General features: G+C 33.0%; 1 protein-coding gene across 1 annotated transcript; it reads left to right on the top strand.

Moving 5' to 3' along the window:
• The first annotated feature begins 988 nt into the window (after nt 1–988).
• On the top strand, nt 989–21,211 carry LOC126824317 (uncharacterized). The gene is made up of 13 exons (XM_050553518.2): nt 989–1,440; nt 2,489–2,510; nt 5,058–5,129; nt 6,252–6,382; nt 7,327–7,429; nt 8,363–8,478; nt 8,776–8,848; nt 13,207–13,368; nt 16,670–16,892; nt 17,512–17,645; nt 18,638–18,725; nt 19,440–19,569; nt 20,046–21,211. Exons 1-13 carry the CDS (start codon nt 1,385–1,387, stop codon nt 21,151–21,153), a joined length of 2,418 nt encoding a protein of 805 aa, XP_050409475.1. The 5' UTR covers nt 989–1,384; the 3' UTR covers nt 21,154–21,211.
• The last annotated feature ends 821 nt before the right edge of the window (nt 21,212–22,032 follow it).

The following is a 22,032-nucleotide window of genomic DNA, read 5'->3' as shown; positions in this document are numbered from 1 at the left end:
CCCAATAAAATTTAGAAAATTAACCGCCCGTGAGTTAAGCAACTTCAAAGTTGTCAAAATGGTTTTGCAACCGAAATCCCGTTCTATGCCGACCCGAATACCAATCATCCAATCCAATCAGACTATTGCAGCTGCATTCACAAATAATACGTGATGCCCGAAAAATGTCGCTCAAAGCAGGGTTGCTCTAAACAAAATGTTTAATCCATACAGTACAAATTCGCGGTAAAATTAGTGTTTTATTAGATTTCGGACAACAAGATGATACGGTAATTTTTTTTCTCTCACTTTACCGGTGTGCCCGAAAAGACAGTTATTTAGCCAACCAGGATGATCTATTATTTTTTTTTATTTTTTTTTCCACTTTCCGTCTGCCCGAAAAGTCAATTTGTCTTGAAGTTAGGGTGGCAGCTGCCACCCACTGCCCCCCCCCCCCCTTCCCATCTGGTCCACCTAGGTATGAAATTCATTTTATTTTAAACAAACAATTTTTTCTTGGGGAGGCAGTCAAACAACATCGCCCCTTTTCCGCTGAATAGTGCAACGGAGTTCATAGTTGTAATAATCTTCAGTAACATCTTTTATAAATCCAGAATTCTTGGGTGATTCTTATATGTATTTATTCCACTTCCATTTAGTAAAATTGAAAACGTGTATTTAGTCGTAGTGTGTATTAAAGATGTGAAACGGAGAAGAACTGCATTACAAAATAAATGTTTGGATATGGCGGTCATTCAGGGTAGAGATCTATTCTCGAAGTATGAAGTAGGTGGATCTCTGTGTACAGAATGTTATAATTAGTGCCACGACACCGGTGTCGTCTTATTAATCTGGACCGCGTGTTTAAACCGTTTCCCGCCAATTTCTGATCAGTTGGATGGGCCGTGGGCTATAATAGACTAGACCCAATATGAAAGTAATGGTAAAGCTTATCAGTAAATTACAGTATTGAGCAGTGAGTGTGAATATATCTAAATGTAGATCTACTTGAAATAACAAGAGCACTGCAATGAAAAGACTGTTAATACGATATTGTATTTATGAGTGGGGATATTGAATTTTCTTATTCACACCGTGTCAACCGTCAGTTTTGTTTTCATTCTTACATGATTTGGCTTTTAGTAGCATGAAAGGTCGCTTTATATGGCCGTACGTGATTTTATGCTAGAATCCATTTTATTATATAGAAATATCGTTTCTTTTTGCGAGTCCGATACAATTCTAGAGATTAATTAATTTATGAATTTATACTGAATATAAAGGAATATTGTAAGCTGATGAGGGGTGTGTTGTGTTATATCGGTGCTTTCGGTTATATAACGGATTACTATACCTTCGTGGACGTGAAGGATTTCTTAAAGCAGATTTACAGACTATTTTCAAAATGTTTCATTTGAAATATCCAAAGAAATCCAATTTCTTCACTTGGGGCGAACTGGGGTAAGTTTGTATTGTAGATAATTAGGTCTAGAGTAAGTAAATTACAAAATATGAAATTATAGATGTATGGTGAAATGAACTAATGAAATCTAAAAAAGAGTAATGAAAATATTGACATAATAAACAGCTCCAACAGGTATAAATTAGTGTTTGGGTAGCACAGTTGATACACTTGTGTCCAAATGGTATAAATAGGTCACAATCTCAATACCACAGTCTTCAACTTAGATTTGAAATAAATAGCATGGTTAGCATGGTGTTACACCAGTCCTACACCAGTGTAAGATGTGCTAAACACTACACCACTTTAACCCTGACCCAATGTTAATTTGGCACTGTGATATGATGCTAGGTCAGAAATGCAATGTATGGTGTGATACTGAAATACTAATATGTAATGTATGGTATGTCACTGTAATGTTGAAATATAATGTATAGTGTAATAGCTGTAATGTGTGGTGTGTCTGTAATATTAATAATGTAATGTGTAGAGTAACAATGTTGTAGTAAAATGTTATGTATGGTGTAATACTGAACTACTGAAATGTAATGAATATATGGTGTAATACTGAAGTATTGAAATGTAATGAATGTATGGTGTTGTACTGAACTATTGAAATGTAACAGATGCATGGTGTGATACTGAACTATTGACATGCAAGAGATCTAAGGTGTGATACTGAACTAATGAAGTGTGGTGTAAGTGTTAAACTGAACTATTGATGTGTGGTGTGAATGTAACTCTGAACTATTGATGTGTGGTGTGAATGTAACTCTGAACTATTGATGTGTGGTGTGAATGTGAAACTGATTTATAGTATAAAGGATTAGTCAATAATGTGGATTACCAGTCAAATGGAAAGATTACAAAATTATATTCTAAAAACTGGAAGAAGCCTCGGTCTCCTATGTCTTGTCTGCGATATCACTTCTGTGGAAGCAGACGTTAAAGCACCAGGTAGTAGTGGTGGATTACCAGTGTTCTTGATATATCATCTAGATTAAGAATTGGTTTTATTAACATAAACTTTTTATATATTATTTTTAGGTGTTTGGCTCGAGCATTAGGGGTAAGTAAAAGATAATTCTATATAAAGGTTTCATTATATTTGAAAACAACATTACAAAGTTGGTGATCCACTATCTTGTTTATTAGCTAAATGATATAAACAACAATAGTAAATAAAAGTTGATTTTTTTTACTTTTTGAGATGAATGTGAACAATCTGACTTATTGTGACTTTTATAATTAAAATGTCTGTTTTTAATGGTAATTATTGGACAAAAAATAAGTGTAAAATCATTTATTCATAAAAAAATGATTCCTTCCAGAAACAAATGTGGGTACCTGAGCTTATCTAAGTAGAGAGGTGTATTTTGATAACCTCATGCAAGTAAATTAATGTAATGTAAAAGATTATGGTATATGTAAATACAACTTATTATGATGGTACATATATTGATAAATAGATATTAAGACATGCTTGATATATAGGTTTAATGTAATAGACAATTTATCTAGTGGATTTTAATAGCCAAATGACAGTTAATAAGATAAAGGATTAATCAATTTCATGGTAGTGGACATAAAAAAAATCATTTATTTGTCAGCCAAGACAGAGACTTGGGTTGCTAAGTGCTATAAAGGGGTGAAGAATTTCGTTTTCTATTCAAATGTAAATAGCTGTATGATCGTGTAGACCTTATTCATTTAATACAAAATATATATTTACATAGAAACATATGTTTAAAGTAAATATATACGGATGTATATGGATAGATAATCCCCCCAAATAAACTGTTAATCCTATTTATAAAAGATAATCTGTTAATAAAGACACCACTGATATATTAGATTTGATATAAATAGAAAGTGGGTTACCTGTATTGTATGTTATGACATGTTGATTATATGATATGATACCTATTGTATTATAATCATATTGTACCTATATATTAACTGTGTCAACCTGAAAAATTGAATTCTTTGTATTCTCTCATCTTTATATTGAAATAATAGTACAAGTGATCTTACTCTTTGAAATGATGACCCAATATAATAGTAACTGTTTTCTATACTTATGTGTTATAGTTTATTACTCTATCCAGTTATTTTAATTTTAAAATACATGTATCTCTAAATGATTATGGTAATAAAATCAGTATTTGGGGGTGGAGGCTATCAGTGTAATTGGCCCAAAATAGGGCTCATGGGGCTTATCCCCGAGACAATTTTTAAGCTAAACACTATGAAAACATACTTGCAAATTATTGCAAGATATTAGGCTTTATTAGCCAATAAAGTACAGTTCCTAAACACTTTCAAACCCTATCAATAGAATTTATCACACGTGTAATATAGAACAAAAATTAAATGATAATTAAAACAGATAAAGGTTTCAAAATGCATGAAGATAAGAGATTTCTGCACGCCCATAAGAACAAAATTCCAAATGGGGTAGAGGGGAATGTCAGTGGAACTAGCCAAAATGAGGTCCCTTGGACTTGTACAACAGGTTTGATTTCGGCTAAAACACAATATTTGTCCAGTTATCAATTTTTTGATGGTATATACAATTTGGAAACAACTTCCAGAATTTACAGTCCATTTCTTATATTCAACATTTGTAATAATGACCTCTCCTAATGACCACCAAATTTCAAGTCAATATATATCTTCGTTGTTGAGTTACGGCAATAAACATGTCCCAAAAATAGCCATTTTTTGCGTTAAACTGTCTCACTTCAATAAATTCTATTTTGAAACTCAAATTAATATATGTTTTGAAAAGGATATAAACACACTATAGAACATTTCCTAGAATACATTTTGGTAGTTGAATTATACAAATGGACAGTGTATTAAGGGAGTTATGACTAAATTACAAAAACATGTGTTTCTGTCAAATTTTCAGCATCACAGTGATGTGCTTGAAAAACAATGAAGACTTACAATAAAAATGTGATCTTCAGTAATATTATATTTTTCAATATATGTGAAATTTTAAAATCTAAAATGTTTTTTATTCATTTGAATTTGAATTTTTTTTCACTATTTAAAGGTTACGTAGTGTCCGTAACCATAAAGTGACCATTATAGTGACCCATACTTAAAAAGCTTCACAAAAGTGTATTTGCAACAGCTGCTGAAGCGAAAAAAGGATAAATTTTAATGACCAAAATATTGAACTAATAATACTTAAAACTGCGAAGCAATTAATTTTTTCACCCTGATGAGACACAAATACCGTGTTTTAGCCTTTTCCTGGTATATTGTGTCACTTTCCTCAGTACCTCATGATAATAATAGTAATAAATGTCCATTTGTAATGTGCTAGATCTGCTTGACTCATTCTCATGTACAAAAATTCATACACCACATTTGGGAATTGCTATATAATCTCCCCTAGGAAAATTTCAAAGTAATACAATTATCTATGAATTTTAATAATATAGTACCAGATTTTTCACATCTTCAGTATAGTTTAAAAAAACGGATACGAAAAATATCTGTTTTATTGTAAAGTATTAAGAAAATGATACTGTAAAAGTAGATGAATCTTATTTAATTGATAAAATGTTGCTTGTATAAGATGTTATGTATTTGCATTTTTCAGTATCGGGTAGAAATATTTCAAGTTAATATTACAGATGAGATTTATTCTACAACAGAAGGTGTCACTTTAAAGGTAATTTAATATTTACCTGATAATTTTATTTCTTTGGTGAAATTTGACTTCAGATGTATGTTTATAGAAGGCTGTGCCCCAAAACCTGTGGAGGCGATAAGTTAAAGTGGATTCAAAATTTCTGCCCCTCCCCTCCTCAGAAATTGTATATACAACTATGACCATATGATGATGACTTAACATCTAAAATCTAAAACTCTTGGGGGGTTGGATGGCCGAATGTTTAGCGTGTGTGCGCTGCATCATAAGGTCTGTTATTGAGTAAACTGGCGCAGTTTTGATACCCCAGTTGTATGTGACAAAGAGTAGGATTGCCTGTCCAACCTCATGGGTTTTCTCTGGGTACTCCCGTTTCCTCCCACTGCTAAAGGACCCTACGCACAAGCGAATTATTGAAATAGAATTGAACCATATGTTAGTCCCGAAATGACCTAGTTTGTGTCGAGTGGACTTAAACCCTTTTACTGTATTGGATATTAAAATTGTTATAAACAACAACAACATTTATATTTTATCATAGCTTGATAAAGACTATAGAAGCCTAGTTGAAACATCACTCAGTAATGAACAGTAATTGTATTCCATAGAATTGTGACTTGTGTATTATGATTTTATAGAGACACTTGACTTTTGCAACCACTCTGAAAATGAATTATTAAACAAGAGTAAGATGACTTCTCAATAGGCCTCAGATTAGGTTACAATAAATCTATCACATTACACTGAGATAATTACTTGAGAAAATTACAATTCTGTTATAAAAAGAAGAAATTTATACATGGTGTAGTTGTGAGACTTATGATATTCTTCATAAAATTGGACAATTGCCACGATTGGTAATTTAAAAATGTACTGTAATTTAAAAATGTACTGTAATTGTAATTTAAAAATGTACTGTAATTTAAAAATGTACTGTAATTTAAAAATGTACTGTCATCATGTACTGTAATTTAAAAATATACTGTAATGGATGTTTTGATTTAAAAATGTGCATTATAATGTAAAAAAATAATGTATTTAAAAGAACTTATAGAACACCCACCTGAACTCCCATCTAGAATGTGGTGGGTCAAACCCGGTCTTTTTAATGTCAAATTTATTTATATTATTTATATTTTCCAGGAGATGATGAAAATGATGGACTATAAAATATTACAAACTGTATTACACCAAACATTTAATATGCATACAGCTGATTGGAATATGTGTGTAATTAGTAAATGTCTACATTTACTCAATCATAAAGCATTAATGTAAGTATTATATAACTGGTGGTGTAGCAATAGTGCTGAGAACTGAAAGATTTGAGTTGGAATGACAAATTTAGAAATTTTAATATTTAATCGCTCCCAGACTGCATTTGTAAATCAATCTCTTGTTTGATCATCATGTGACCTAGTTATAAGGGTCAATGTGTCTCATATCTCACCATAAAAAGTGCAAGAATGTAAGGTATTGCTATTAGTGTGAGGAAATGTGTGTCTGGGAATGCTAGGAGCAGGGCTTTAGTTTCAGTCATATTTGCTAGACTCTGATTTGACTGACTGGCAGTAAAATTGACCAACAGGAGAACTTGCCTATCAGTCAAGTTACATCTCACAAAATTAGAGCTTAACATAATTTAATCCTAAACAACAAATCAAATTAAATAGGCTACTTTACAGTTTTTATATGTAATAACATCTAAAATTAGCCTATCTAAAAACGTTGGGTTGGAAGGCTATTTTGCTAAAAAAATATTGTCATATTCTTCGGAGAAATTATCTTGCTAATCCGTAGTACATTAAAAAATGACTGCCTGACAAATTTTTAAGTGGAATCCTTGATAAGAACAGTACTTACATTAATCTTCCACTCTTCAGTTTTCATTAAGATACAGACTGTACTGGATATTAGAAAGTGAAGTGGGCTACTCACCCTATTTTGGAATGCTGAATTACGGAATCATTATATTTTATTTGAGTATGTAAATACATTACTGTAGAGGACCTGACATCAAGTTCACAAAGCTTTCTCAGACTTAAGTTAAGAATTTACTCAACTTAAAATCTCTGTTTATAAGAAATGTCTTTGATCCAGAAACACAAAATTTGCATGTAGTTCCTTAAATCTGAGAATGCTCTGTGAAGTTGAGGCCAGATTCAGTGGGAGTTAAGTACAAGTATTAATCTGAAATATTAATATTTTATTTTTCTAGGTTTGAAGAACTCCACAATATTAGAATAGGCTATGAAACATATGAAGCTGTAGATATGAAGGGAATGATAATTAATCAACATATCTTACTTCGTGCTCTCAAGGTAAAACATAGTATTATTATAATCACATCTTTGTGGTCATAAATTTAAACAATATAGACTTTTATTTAGTGTTTTATTTGTACTATAAGTAGGTAATAAATAACTTAATGTAGGTAAAAGTATTATTGGTGTTAGTAAAAGTATACTTTATTGATATTATAAATTATGTCAAGTTTGTAGCTAAATACTGTTTTATTGCTGGTCAGTTGTTTATCTGTAGCATGGCTGTCTGAACAAAATTTCCCTCATAGCACACTGCCTGGTGTTGATCTGTTTATGTGAAGTAAGCAATGAATAGTTACTCTTGCTGAACTGAAGAGTTGTTCCCCTTTAATGTGCTTTTTGTTTAGTATGGATTACACTCAGTGCTGTAACTAATTCTCGATGTATACACCCAGTGCTGTAACTAATTCTCAGTGGATGTATACACTAGGTGCTGTAGCTAATATTTGGTGATACATACACTAGGTGCTGTAACTAATTCTCGGTAGACCTGCTTGTGTTGTTACTTATTTTCAGTGTATTCACTAGATTCTGTAACTAATTCTTATTGAAAAAACTCACTGATGTAATTAATTCTCGGTGTATACACTCAGTGCTGTAGGTTATTCTCAGTTTAAATGCTTGGTACTTCACTGGTAAATAATTCTCTGTGAATCTGTTTTGTCATGTAACTAATTCTCAGTGTAAATGTTTCGTGCTGTAACTAGTTATCGGTGTAAACAATCGATGCTGTATCTAGTTCTCAGTGTAAACAATCAGAGCTGTAACTAATTCTCAGTGTAAATGTTTCGTGCTGTAACTAGTTATCGGTGTAAACAATCGATGCTGTATCTAGTTCTCAGTGTAAACAATCGGAGCTGTAACTAATTCTTGGAGTAAATGCTTAGTGATGTAACTAATTTATGGTCAAAATTTATTTTATTTCTACAGATGTGTGGTAGAATGATTGCTCCAATGAAACTTATGCACAGAATAAAACATATGAAAGATGATTTTGAAGAAAAGGCAAGAATTCAATTATATGAGTTTTTAGATCTTATTTTATGGTAAGATATTTAAATTCTGTCATTGTTTAAATGGAGTAGAGATAATATCAACCTTTTGTTCTCAGTCAAGAATACAAAAGTACAATTCTTAGTTATGTGAAGGAAAATTTGTCATAGAAATAGGAGATTAATTTATATAAGCTTTGTCTTGTTTTCAGATCTATTCTATCAGTATTTCATATACTCATATCATACAGGAAGGAAAATATTGTTTAAACCAAACAAATAGGAAGTGATATGAGATAATGCTATCAATATATTATTAATAGTTGTGAATGTATTTGACATTTTTTATAGGTGTGATCTGTATCAAAGTTTTCAACCTTATCACGATCATTTATCTCCTGATAAAGAAAATAAACTTTTTAAGGTAATTATTAGCATATTTCTTTTTATTTATCTAGTTATATAACTAAATATTAGAGCTATGATTACATCTAACTATGTTGTCACATTGGATGGAGCCACAGTGACTCAGTGATTAAGACACTGGCCGGCTATCCAAGAAGTTTCAGGTTCACTCCCAATGTTGGCCGAGAAAGTTCCTAGGGATTTTCTGACATTGTTTCCCCTTATCAGTGGTGCAGGGACAGAGGGCCTGACAAGGACCAGTGTTTAGTCATTCGGATGGGATAAGAAATTAAGACCCCCGTGTACACATTGGCGGGCATGTGAAAGAACCCTGACAGGCTGTAGTGCCACTGTCTGGGAAAAATATCTCTCATAGAACACTGTATGTATACCCATTTTTGTTAGCCCAGTCTGTGCAGAAAAATAGGACGTCTTATTACTGGCCCAAATATCTAAACCTTGTATCTCAGTGAATGGAATAATGTCTTTTCAACACCATACTAATGGTGATTTGAATTTCTATGGTTATGTTTGCAATGTGAGTGGATGAATCTGACCTTAGACAGCAGCATTTCCATCTACTCTTGAATTCCTACTTCCAAATACTTTTACATGTTCACCAAACTAAACACAGACTGACCTCATTTTTTTTGTTCCATCCAAACTACTAGGCACACTTTCCTTGTCAGCCCTGTGCGACCCTTGGTTCTAATCGTTCCACCTTCTAGTTTAGAATCCAGTGCCCTGACAGCTCGACTACAGCTCATATAGTCAGTTGCCCCCCCCCCCCAATATTTTCATGAACAAAAATAGAAATCTGAAAAGAGCTCAGAATTGTGAGACATGTCATTAGCCGAGGAATTTTTGAAAATGGGGTGGGGGTAGGGGTATGGCCTTGTCGGGGAAAGCTATAGTCTTGTCAGGAATGAATGCTCAGTTTGTCGGGAAGCGTCGCGCCGTCTGTCGGGTTTTGAATATTTTTAATAATATGGAAGCGGAAAGAAAGCAGTCCAGTCAATGACGAACACCTACGCCATCTGAATAGAACTAGCACGTACACATGGCTTTTCTCAGTTCTTGAGTACTGTGTTCCTGTATACTGGCATCCAACTCCATGCACCGGACGAGCCCAGTGATAGAAGTGAGCAGCTGAAAAGCAGTATAAAATAAAGTATATACAAGTCTTCTATACATCTGAGATCTGGATAAAAAATGTGAAGTCTCATAAAATGAAAAATGTGGCAAAAGTAAATCGTTCGACTTGTTCTTGTTTTCGTAGTAATAGAGCTTGTATTTTAAAGATGACTTTTTACCAGTTTTTATGCTGCAACTGACATAATTTACTACCCACTACAAATTACTAGAAAGTATTCGAAATGCTTGGAAATCGCGTCTACGGCCGTCTGGTTTTCGAAATTTTCTGGAGGGGGCCCCCCAGACCCGCTGTCAGACGCTTCGCGCCTCCGGCGCTCGCGAGCAGACGGCTTCGCCGCCCACAGCTCCGCGGAACCTAAAGAAATATATTTGTCAGTAAAATATGCTGGCCCCCCCAAACAAGTTCGGCCACGTACGCCTATGCATAAGGCCTGTCATTGAGTCAAATGGCGTGGTTTCGAATCCCCGATTGTACGTGACAAGGAGTAGGGTCGCCTGTCCAGCCTAGTTGGTTTTCTCCGGGTCCTCCGGTTTCCTCCCACTGCTAAAGACCCCTACATGAAATAAAATTAAATCATATGTTAGTCCCAAAATGACCTAGTTTGTGTCGAGTGGACGTTAAACCCCATTTCTCTCTCTCTCTACGTTACTTCGGGACTAACATATGTTACAATTTCATATCAATAAATCACTGGTGCGTAGCTAGTGGGAGGAAACTGGAGGACCCGGAGAAAATCAACAAGGTTGGTAAGGTAATCCTACTCCTCGTCACATACAAGTGGAGGATCGTAAATATGCGATTTGAATCAATAACAGACCTTGTGATGTAAAGTGCATGTGTCAGACCACTTGAACATCCAAATGGTGAAGACTATAAAATTAATGTGATTGAAAGGTTAATATCCACAAATCCACAATAAATATATAATGACTCACTGACAATTATTCTTCCTTTAAATAAGTAGATTATGTTAATCCAGGCTGTGCATGTCTATATCAAATAGTTATAGATATTGGCAGGACAAATTCTCACCAAATGATAATAATGTACTAGCTTAATGTTTTCAGATTGACTTAAAGCAATAACACAATGCATTAGCATTAGGACAAAACAACAACAACATTGCTTATATATATGTAAACAAGTTTGACTAATTTAACATTTAAATTTATGCATAGTTATGTTTTGAATTTTTAACCCATATGTCTCTTTTAGATAGAGTATATCACATATGATTTAAATAAATCTATGGCAGGATAAATTGTTGTCATTAATCAGACTTTAGTCTTACTAAATGTTGAATATGTATGTTAATTTAGAAATTCTGACAGTTTAAGATCCAGTACTTGTATTATTCTTGACAAATGACCATTGTTTATTGGTCTAATCATTTTAAGTTACAAATGTAACAATCTGTATTCATAAAAACTTGTATTTCCCATCTGGTATACTACAGTTTCACTCAAATACAGCACCCACTAGGGAAAGTTGTGCCAAAAAGGCATGCATACATCATGAGTGTCACAAGCTGAGATAACATGATTTATAAGTAATTTGATTACATAGAATCGAAAATAACTACAAACTTTGATACATATAAAGATCATCTGGATTAACAGTGTAATTTGTGTTGTGGATACTTATTATGTCTTGGTATTCTCAGTAACTATCATTTAATTTGTGTGGCCTAATATCTTTGATTATTATGATTATGTAATAGATTATATTATAATCTGGTAATATAGTTAGTAGACAAAGCTTTGTTATAGAAGTATAACTAGAGAGAGCTGTGTGGAAGTACATGGATATCGGACATAATTAACTTGTATATATAGGACTCATACAGTTGGTGCTGTACAAAATGAAGGAAAAGACTAGTACCGGTTTGACTGTATGTTATATAGGGAAATTTAATTTGTGCAATTATAGCCTGTATTTCTATTTGTGTTGAGACTATTCTGGGGCCAATGATTAAAGCCTAATATGGTTATATATCCTCATTTTGAAAGAAAAACATACAATCTAGTGTATCTCTGTTTTAATCAAACAAACATGCTAGGTGCCCCCCTTCAAGCAATACTCTTAATTAATAGTGCCCTCAAACATAGACTATCGTCTCACCGTGACCTAATAATTCAGCCAGACTGTGGTTGAGAGTGGCATGGAGAGCGCAACAGGCCATGACCTCATTATGCGGTTATGAAACAATCACCATACCCGCTTAGTGTAGCAGAAGCATTGTGCCAGTGCAGCATGGTATTCTTGAGCGTAACGTCAACATGTTTGAGGTCTGTAGGGATGTGGTTGAGAATGACAAGAGCGTAGCGATAATGTATTGAGCATGGTGTGTGTGTAGTAAGAAGCCTTGGTGGAAAAGAAAGCATGGCGAGAGCATACGTAAGAGAAGTCTACTGAGAGTGGGGACAGTGTAGAGCCCAATCCACAAGAAAGTGACCATGCACCCATTCTACTTCCACCATGATCTCACCAAGTAGCCATAGCACCCAACGAGCTCCGATCAAATTCATACTATGAGCAGGGCCACGCTCCCGCTATGTGCAAATGCAACCAATCGTCTTGAGTTTTCTTGATGTTTCTTCTTTGGCTGCTAGATTGGAACTAATCGATGAGGCTCAGTACCTCCCCTACATATACAAAAAATCTGCTAATTGTGGTGAGATCCTTGTAACATTGGAGCAAGCACGTTCTCGTTAACAAGGATTTTGGAAGAGGGGAGGTAACTGCAGAACAAAAGGTCGCGGATAGGGTTTGTCCTCTCACTAACTTAACCTAATGCTTTACACCAAATCTGAAGAAAAACTGTTGTGTCTGTCGCATTTATAAGGATATTTGCAAAGGAGGGATAACTTCACAACGATTTCTTTAAAAACTTTAGCCCTCTATTGTCTTAACAAGTCACTTGTTGATAGTTTGACGGGCGGATACACCCACACGTATAAAAATGGTGTTGTTTTTAGTAATTGGCAATTTCTAGTTCTCACTCTGCCAACAACATCATCAAATCCTTAGTTATGTAAAAGGATGCATCTAAAAGTTTTTAAAAAGTGTTTTTATCTATTGTTAGAATACAAAAATAGGTTGACCATGATAAGGGGCTAAGTGAAAGGGATGCAACTCTTAAAAAAAAGTCATGTGGTTTATTACGGATGTACACATTCCATTTATTCATTCTTAGTTTTAATCAAATTTAATTATTGCAGCTTGTTGATTTTGAGAATCTGCTGAGCCACCATGATGAGAAAATTGCAGGGTTACTTAATCAAAAGTATATTGAAGAGGAAATGGATTTTGGCCATGGAAATCTTGGAAGTAAACGAAACTTTAAAGATCCAACAGTTCTTACAGAAGATAGAATTAGAAGAGTAAGTTTAACATTTTATATATTCCTTCTGGAAGTAGGTCTGGTATTATTACGTTTGAATGAGGAAAGTTATATTCCTTTAGAGGAATTTATTATAGTTATTACATTTGAATGAGGAAAGTTGTATTCCCTTAAAGGAATTTATTAGAGTTATTAAAGGACAACATTGCAAGGGGATCCCTATACCAAAATGAGGCATGTTTTATTGGCAAAATATCTAGGAAGTCAACTTTTGTATTTGGTTGTGTATAATCTGCATTTTAATATTTTATGATGCAAACTAATATAAAAGTAGACAATAAGAATTGTAGGTAAAGATTCCCCTTTAATAAAAGATCTATTTACAACAAAATTAGTAAGTGCCAGGAGGACCGTACTACAGGCAAAACAAAACTGATAAGACAAACCTGCTGACATTACAAACTATACAGACATTGAAATATTTAAACAACAAAATCAAATCAAGTTAATGTAAAATCTTTTGACACTAAAGACACCCCTTTAGTAAAAAATCTTTTTGCACTAAAGATTCCTCTTTAATATATAAAATATTTCTATACACCCACATTTTCATGTGGATGTATATTGTCGTTGCCCCTTTCCATCCTTGTATCCGTCCATTCCCAAAAAATTGTGGACGCTCTAGAAACAAAAGTTCTCAACATATTGACTTTTAATTCATAAAGTGTTTAAGGTCATGAGACGAAGAAGCCTTTTGATTTCCGTGATCAATTTGAAATGTCGCTAGAGACCAAAGCTTTCAGCCGATTTTGATGAAAATTGAAATATAGGTTTATATCCCAAAGATCCCGGTTCTTTTCCATACTGGCATGTATCGGACTGTACCATCATGGATTATGGCCCCTGATCATGCGAAAAAAATATCGTCTTTAGCTTGTGAACCCTGTAGACAGCACAATTTTAATCCAATTTTGATGAAACTTAAAAGATATGTTTATATCCCAAAGATCTTAGTTCTTTTCGATACTGACCCATGTAGAGCGGTGACATCCTGGATTATGGCCTCTGATTGTTCGAAAAACTGCTATTTTTAGCTTGTTCTTTGTTTATCTCTTGCAAAATATGGGTGTATCTTGCATAGCAACCGCTTGTTACACTAAAGATACCTCTTTTAACACTAAAGATTCCCCTTTAAAAAAATCTTTTTACACAAAAGATTCCCCTTTAATAAAAATCTTTTTACACAAAAGATTCCCCATCAATAAAATCTTTTTACACTAAAGATTCCTCTTTATTACACTAAAGATTCCTCTTTTTTACACTAAAGATTTCCTGTTTAACTAATAAAATCTTTTTACACTAAAGATTCCCCTTTAATAATATCTTTTTACTCTATGACTTTAAGTAGGAATGTAAGATCAATAAATGTGTCCTTTAGAGTCAAGTGATTGTTTAAGTATTTATTGTCTTTGATTTCAACTTGTAATCAATAATCATAAATCACTTGTAATCACCTTATATAGACACTTACAACATTATACTCTTGACCTACCCAAGTATAATTCTATAAGAGTGAATTCAATAAGCTATGTATAGCAGTTCACCTAATTATGCAATTAAATAAGTGAAATAGATTAGAAATTATCACATTCTTTATAATTTTATATAGGAATAACTAACTACCCAGATTTGGGAAATGTCTGTGCCCTGTGCATATATCAAAGGAAAAAATTATTAGATAATTTGTTGTTATTAGCTACATAATAAAGAAAATCTTTAGAGGGGTGGGGGTGTATGTGTCCATTAAGCTGTATTGTTCTAGGTGATTAGTGGCCATAAAAATGGCTACAGCTTTTGTTAAAGTATGATAATGGAATGAAATTTGGAATGATTATCAGGAGCACAGTTTTAATGAAGCATTTAATTATCAGTCTGTCCAAGACAATAAATGTAATTAAATTTGAATAATATAATATTCAATATATCTGTATAGTCCAATCACATCAGGGGGGTTAGATGGTCAAATGGTTAGCTCGAGCGCGTTGTATCATTAGGTCTGTCATTTAGTCAACTGGCGTGGTTTTGATTCTCCTGTTTCCTCCCACTGCTAAAGACACATACGCACAAGCGTATTATTGAAATAAAATTGAACCATATATTATTCCTGAAATGACCTAGTTTGTGTCAGTGGACATTAAAACTCATTTCTCTCTCTCTCCAATCACATCAAATAAAATAGCATCATTTTACAAATCAGACCAGACCTCCAAAGCACTTATGTCTCTTTAAGAGGCCATGTCAAATCCCAGTTTAGCTTAGTTACCAACCTATGATATCTACTGGCACTTCCAATTCTAATAAACAAAATGGTCTCTTTTAAAGATTTGGATGTTTATAAACTTGGATAAAGAGGGTGGATGTGTGAAATCCACCTTGGCCACCTGTGTTGAAAATATCATCTTAATAGCTTATTAATTGTAGGATGTTAGTTAGGTTAATGAGAAGTGGTACCAGTTGTTCTAGAAATAATAAGCATACACTTTAATATTTTATAGAGATAAATGATAAGAATAAAGATAATGATTTATTATGTCCCTGTACTTCACTTTTATTGACTTATGTATATTATAACGACCTATTTTATTCAACATGGTATAAATATATGTAGACACCATTCTATATAAATAAATTGGTTTTAAGAGTTGTGTAACATTTCTGCTGGATAGACAAGGAATAAGGGAATCACACCTCTTTTGGCTTGGTAAGAAAACTTAGATAAGAAATATGGTGGGAGTTTGTAAACGGGAGTATGGGTGAAATTTGTTTGCCACATTTCTTTAGAATTTGAGGAACATAAATTATGAAGCAGGATAGATATTTTTCCATGACAGTCAAGATCCCCAATACATAGATTGGACAAGATATTTTTCCATGACAGTCAAGATCCCCAATACATAGATTGGACAACATATCCGAACAAAATTTAAACATATTTGATATTATATATTACACTTGCATTGGTAGAGGGTTGGTATTACCTAGAAATGTGTGAATAATGCACTTCAGAAGATAGCAAAGTCAGACACAGTGGTTGACACTCTTTAAGACTCAACTGATTTAATTTTTTGAATTTGACTCTGGCCTCACCAATTTAAATTTCTGTTCTTAATTTTTACAGGGTTTGCTCTTTCAATAATCCAGTAAGTGTGTACATGTTTTCCATAACCTCTATAATTATTGTCTTTACATGAGTCTTATAACAAATAAGAAAATCATTATTTCATGAGATATAATATGAGATCAGTTATAAATATGATGGATGATATCATTATCTGTTATAGACCCAGTATCATAAAGCTAATTATAAACCACTTAAAAGTGAAATAAACAACTCACAGAAACAAGTTTATCAAGCTAAAGCAGGTTTTGTCCGACCAAGACCTGTCACGGCACCTCAACTCAGTCACTATAATCGTAAATTCAGCCAACAGACTATGACAGAAACAAGTGTTAGTGAGGCGTATAAAATGGTTCAAAGACGTTTGAGATCGGCACCACCAAGATGTGAGTATCTTTCTTAAGATTATAATTTTCAAAAATTAGACAGAATTTTCCAAAATTACACAGAATTTTCAAAAATTAAACTGAATTTTCAAAAATTAAACTGAATTTTCAAAAATTAAACTGAATTTTCAAAAATTAGACAGAATTTTCAAAAATTAGACAGAATTTTCAAAAATTAGACAGAATTTTCAAAAATTAGACAGAATTTTCAAAAATTAGACAGAATTTTCAAAAATTAGACAGAATTTTCAAAAATTAGACAGAATTTTCAAAGATTATCCATCCCTAATCATGTACGGACCTGATGATCTTTGTGGTCCTGAAACCTATAAACATTAGGGTCCTGACTGCTTGCTAAATGTTTTTATTCTGCTATCATGTAGAATAAATGTCTTTATGTAGAATAAATGTCTTTACATTGAATAAATATGTTTACATTGAATAAATATATTTATGTTGATGAAATATCTTTATGTTGATGAAATATCTTTATTTTGATGAAATATCTTTATTTTGATGAAATATCTTTACGAAGAATAAATATCTTTATGTTGATGAAATATCTTTATGTTAATGAAATTATTGATATGAAAATATTCTGTTGTTTACTGATTGACAGCCTCAAGAATTTTACCAGAAAGACCTAAAACTAGTGAGTACCATAGAGAAGTGACCCCACCTATAGTTACACCATTACAAGTTAAACAATATCAAGATAAATTAGGTTCACTACAATTTGCCATTACTACAGTTGTAAGTTTATAGTACGAATATTATTTATCATATAATTTACATAAACTGTGTAACATTGAGTGAAAAATATATTGATAAAAATGTTAAGGAAGTGAGATTAATTTCATATCCCAATCATCTTTCAAAAAGAGTAATAAAACATTGCCATATCTTTTCAATACAGTTAAAAAATATCAGGCATAGTAGATAAAAATAAACATCCAGAATTTCAAACTTGGCGACCGCAAACTATAATTTAATGAAAATTTTATTGGACCTGTCTTATACAAAGTATGAAATGAGAGCACAATTATTTTTCTGCCTGGTCTTACAAACAAAATATTGTATTTTGGCTCAGGGCGATAAAACTGTCTTTACCTAATCTCTGGTTTTAATCAAATTTAAGTTGTTTGTTGTTAGCGCTCATGGTACAATACAGGATCTGAAATAATATTTTCCTGTCATATTAGAAAAAGACGCATCCTATAATTAGGTTTAGTTATTATTTGAATTCAGTTTTATTTAATGTGGTCCCATTGTTAAAGATACATTATGGGAGATTTGAGTTGGCAGTTCTCACTATAATAGTTAAAAACTAGATAATGTAAAGGCAATTTGCTAAAAATTTCATTCAAATTGATCCACTATGAACCAACAACTAAGCGATTGAATTTTCCACCTAACCTCGATCATCATTACTAAAGTCAGTATGATAAACAGCATAGTCTCGATTTTACATTTAATCTTTAAATCGTGAAGGAAAGTTATGCACTAAATCGGCTCATAATCCACTAAAGTTCGCAGGCTAGCGATGCCATCTAGAGTTGATTATGATCTGGATAGGTTATTTAATGTCTAATTAATAATTTAGATAACATTTCAGGCCAAAAGAAAGACCTGCAATAGACCGATTTAGCTCTTGCATAATGTATGTTTAAGCTTAGTATTCATCTACTACATTAGTAGAATCCTACATCAAGTACATTTTATATACTGAAAATTTGACTTCACAGAAAACAAGAAGTGAAGAATGTTTACATGAAGAAATGGATTATATGTTGCCTGGTTATAGGGAAAAAAAGGAAAAAGACTCAAAACCTGGTAAGATGAAATACTTTGATTTTCAAAGTCATGACGAATGATTGTTAATTTGTTGACAGTAAACCAATACCATTCTTCACAAGAGGTTTAAAGTAATGAAATAAAATGGGGTCTATCATCCTACTTTTCTGCACTGACTGGGCTAATGAGGGAAATTTTGCACGAACAAGGCATTTTGAATTCCATCTGTAAAGGATTCATTTACGTGCATGCCAATGTGTATACAGGACCTTGGTTTTTCGTCCTACCAAAATGACAATAGGTTGTCCCTTATCAGGCCCTCTGTCCTGATTAACTGAAAAGGGTGAAACCATGCCAGAAAATCAAGAGGAACTTTCTCGGTCAATGGTGGGATTCCCGGGAGCGAACCTGAGACCTCCTGCTTAGTGATCCAGTGTCTTACTTACTGAGCAACTGCGGCTTCACGGTTTTAAGACAAACCCATTCCCTATATGTATGTATGCAATATTAAATTATGGCAAATCAAATATCCAGAGTGGTCATTGAATAGGCAATATTTTGATAAATTTATAACTAAAATAGAATGCTGGCCACGTCAAGAGGAATTTATCGTGGCTGCTTACAAGGTGATATCGCTGAGGAGTTGCTGTTCACACAAATTCTACTGTATGACATTTACACAGCATAGAAAATTTCTTTTTACACAATTTAAATAACTGGGAAGATGATGTCTTTAATGTTTTGTTTTTCCAGTCGAGAAAGAGATAGTGGAGGAACCTGTAAAAGTTGTAGAAAAGAAGAAAGATAAACAAGCTATAGTAGAAGAATTAGCTCATCCTTTAGCTAGCAATCCTGTCCACCATTTCAGAACATGTGATGCCAGGTAAGATGGAAGTCTTGTAAAAACTTAAATGTAATTATTTTTTAAGACTAATGATTGATTTTTTACTCACAAATTTAATGTAGACAAATATCTTAACAAAATCTCACTCTTATTTGAACTTGACTTATCAACTATTTGTGGAGTTGTTGGCCTTTGTCAAAATGGCTTTGAGTCTTATTTTTTACATGATATTTGAATGAAACTTTAATTAGTATATTGCATTATATCATGACGTCTTGGGGGAGTTGAAATTTAGCAGAGATTATGAATTATTCACAGAGTCATTGACTTGGCCTTAATAAGTCAAGTGTCAGTGTCGGTCTACATTTTTCATCTGATTTTAATGAAATTTTTTAGTTGCCTTATATCCTTGAAATATCAGATGAATTTTAAATCAAAATGGATTCATGAATTATTTGCAAAGTGATTGCCCTTGAATTAGCCAAAATATTAAATAAAACTTTGTCTTATTTCAGATATCGAGGCTGGTATAATGCTGGACATAAGAGAGGACTACATAAAGTTTTGATAGATTCTTCTTTTAATGAAGGCCAGAAAGGACATTTTCTTAAACAGCTCCAAACAGGTGTTGACAATGGTTACTCAAAAAATTATATTTACAGATATAACATGAAAAAATCAATAGTGGCTTTGAAAGGACGACCAAAATACCGACCTAGAACAGCGCCGGCTTTCTCCAGATGTTCTGAAACCATGACATCCCCAAAACAGAAGGAACAAAAAGGTCAAAGCAATAAGGAGAAGCTGCAGCCAGAGGAAGATGATTGTACAATTACGTCCAGTAATTTAAATGACAGTGCTTCATCAAGTAGCAGCATGAAAAATGAATCTCACTTAGTTGACAATAATGATGTTTTGCAGAGTAAAACATTTAAAAGTCCACAAAGGAAGTCTGATAAAAGAATTACAGCAGAAATGAAACCGTTGTTTATTCCAATTTCAAAAATTTGTACTAAATCTTTATCTCCAGAAATTGATTACCCACTGCCAGTGATGAAACATTCTAAACCAACAATTGTGGAAGTCGGCCATATTGGACGCATTAAACTATTAGAGAATATTGAAGAATCTCAAGACCTTGAGGAATTATTGGAAGAACCGACATATAATATGACAACTGCTTTTATTCTGAAAGCCCAGGACAGAAACACTAGTTTCCATGGTGATAATAAACAGGAATCTCAACCTTTGGAAGACGGACATGTACGTAGTGTTCCAGGTTCACCAAATCTGTCAACGAAAAATTACCAAGAAGAATCTCCTACTACATTACAAGTGAACTTGACAAATGTAATAGAAGGAAATAAATCTGAAAAAGATATTTTGTTTAAAAGAACAAATTCTGAAATTGACATAAAAGTGAACAAAACAATAGATGATGATAAAAGTGAACAATTTCAACCAATGTATGACCCTGTTTCATCATGTCATAAATCTTTATCTATTCCTAAATCACAGAATAATATCAGATCGTTAGGTTATATTCGACTGGCCAATAGAATTAATAATGACACTAATTCGCATTACATACAAAAATGTTTACTAAGTGCTTCTTCTTATTAAATAGATTCGTTAGTAATAAATATAGGGCTTAATTGGTTGAATTAAAGTTGTTTATATATATCTTGTTATTTACTAAATGTGAAAAAATGTCTTGAAAAATACAATTCATTCTGGTGTAGTAAGTAGTAATCTGCATGATCTCATGAATAGAAAACATTCCAGAATTCTCTCAATCCCTCCAAAATGTTTTAGTGGTGTAAACATGAGAATTTCGAGCAACAAGGAATGACCCAACTGAATATAATACCATCGAGACCAATCACCATAGCTACAAGCCAACAGTGAGGCTGATGTCCCCCGCCGAAATCCCGGAAAAAAATCGATGACACATGTTGATTAATTGCACATTTATCTTTTTCAAAAGTTTTGAGCAATCAAACTCACTATCAACTATAAACTAAGTTTCATCACTCTTTATCAGATAGAATCAAAGTCAAAGAAATTGCTTAGCTCTGCTTAGCTTTAGCGAGAAATGTTAATCATTGAACTCAGTCAAGACATTCACTTATAATTATAATGAACATCTACATCAAGTTTAAACATTCTACATCAATAAAAACAGAGTTATGTTACAAATTCTTGACCAATCAAATTGCTTATCGCTCCTTAGCCTAAGCAGAAAATTCTCATCATCGAACTTAGTCAAGGTAATGATATAATGAATCTAAAAAGAAAATGCTCATCTTCGAACTGCATTAAAGCATTGACCTAATAAAAGCATTGACCTAATAAACACCTAGACCAAGTTTGAACATTCTAGCTCAATTAGGTTTTAGTGTCCACAAGGCATTGACCTAATAAACACATACACCAAGTTTGAACATTCTAGCTCAATTAAAAGTTATCGTGTCCCAAAGCATCAACCAATCAAATTGCTTA

The sequence above is a fragment of the Patella vulgata genome, chromosome 6, assembly GCF_932274485.2.
Source record: "Patella vulgata chromosome 6, xgPatVulg1.2, whole genome shotgun sequence".
NCBI classification, from domain to species: domain Eukaryota; kingdom Metazoa; phylum Mollusca; class Gastropoda; family Patellidae; genus Patella; species Patella vulgata.
The sequence above is the reverse complement of the archived record's forward strand: the minus strand, read 5'-3'. Positions and strand labels throughout refer to the sequence as shown.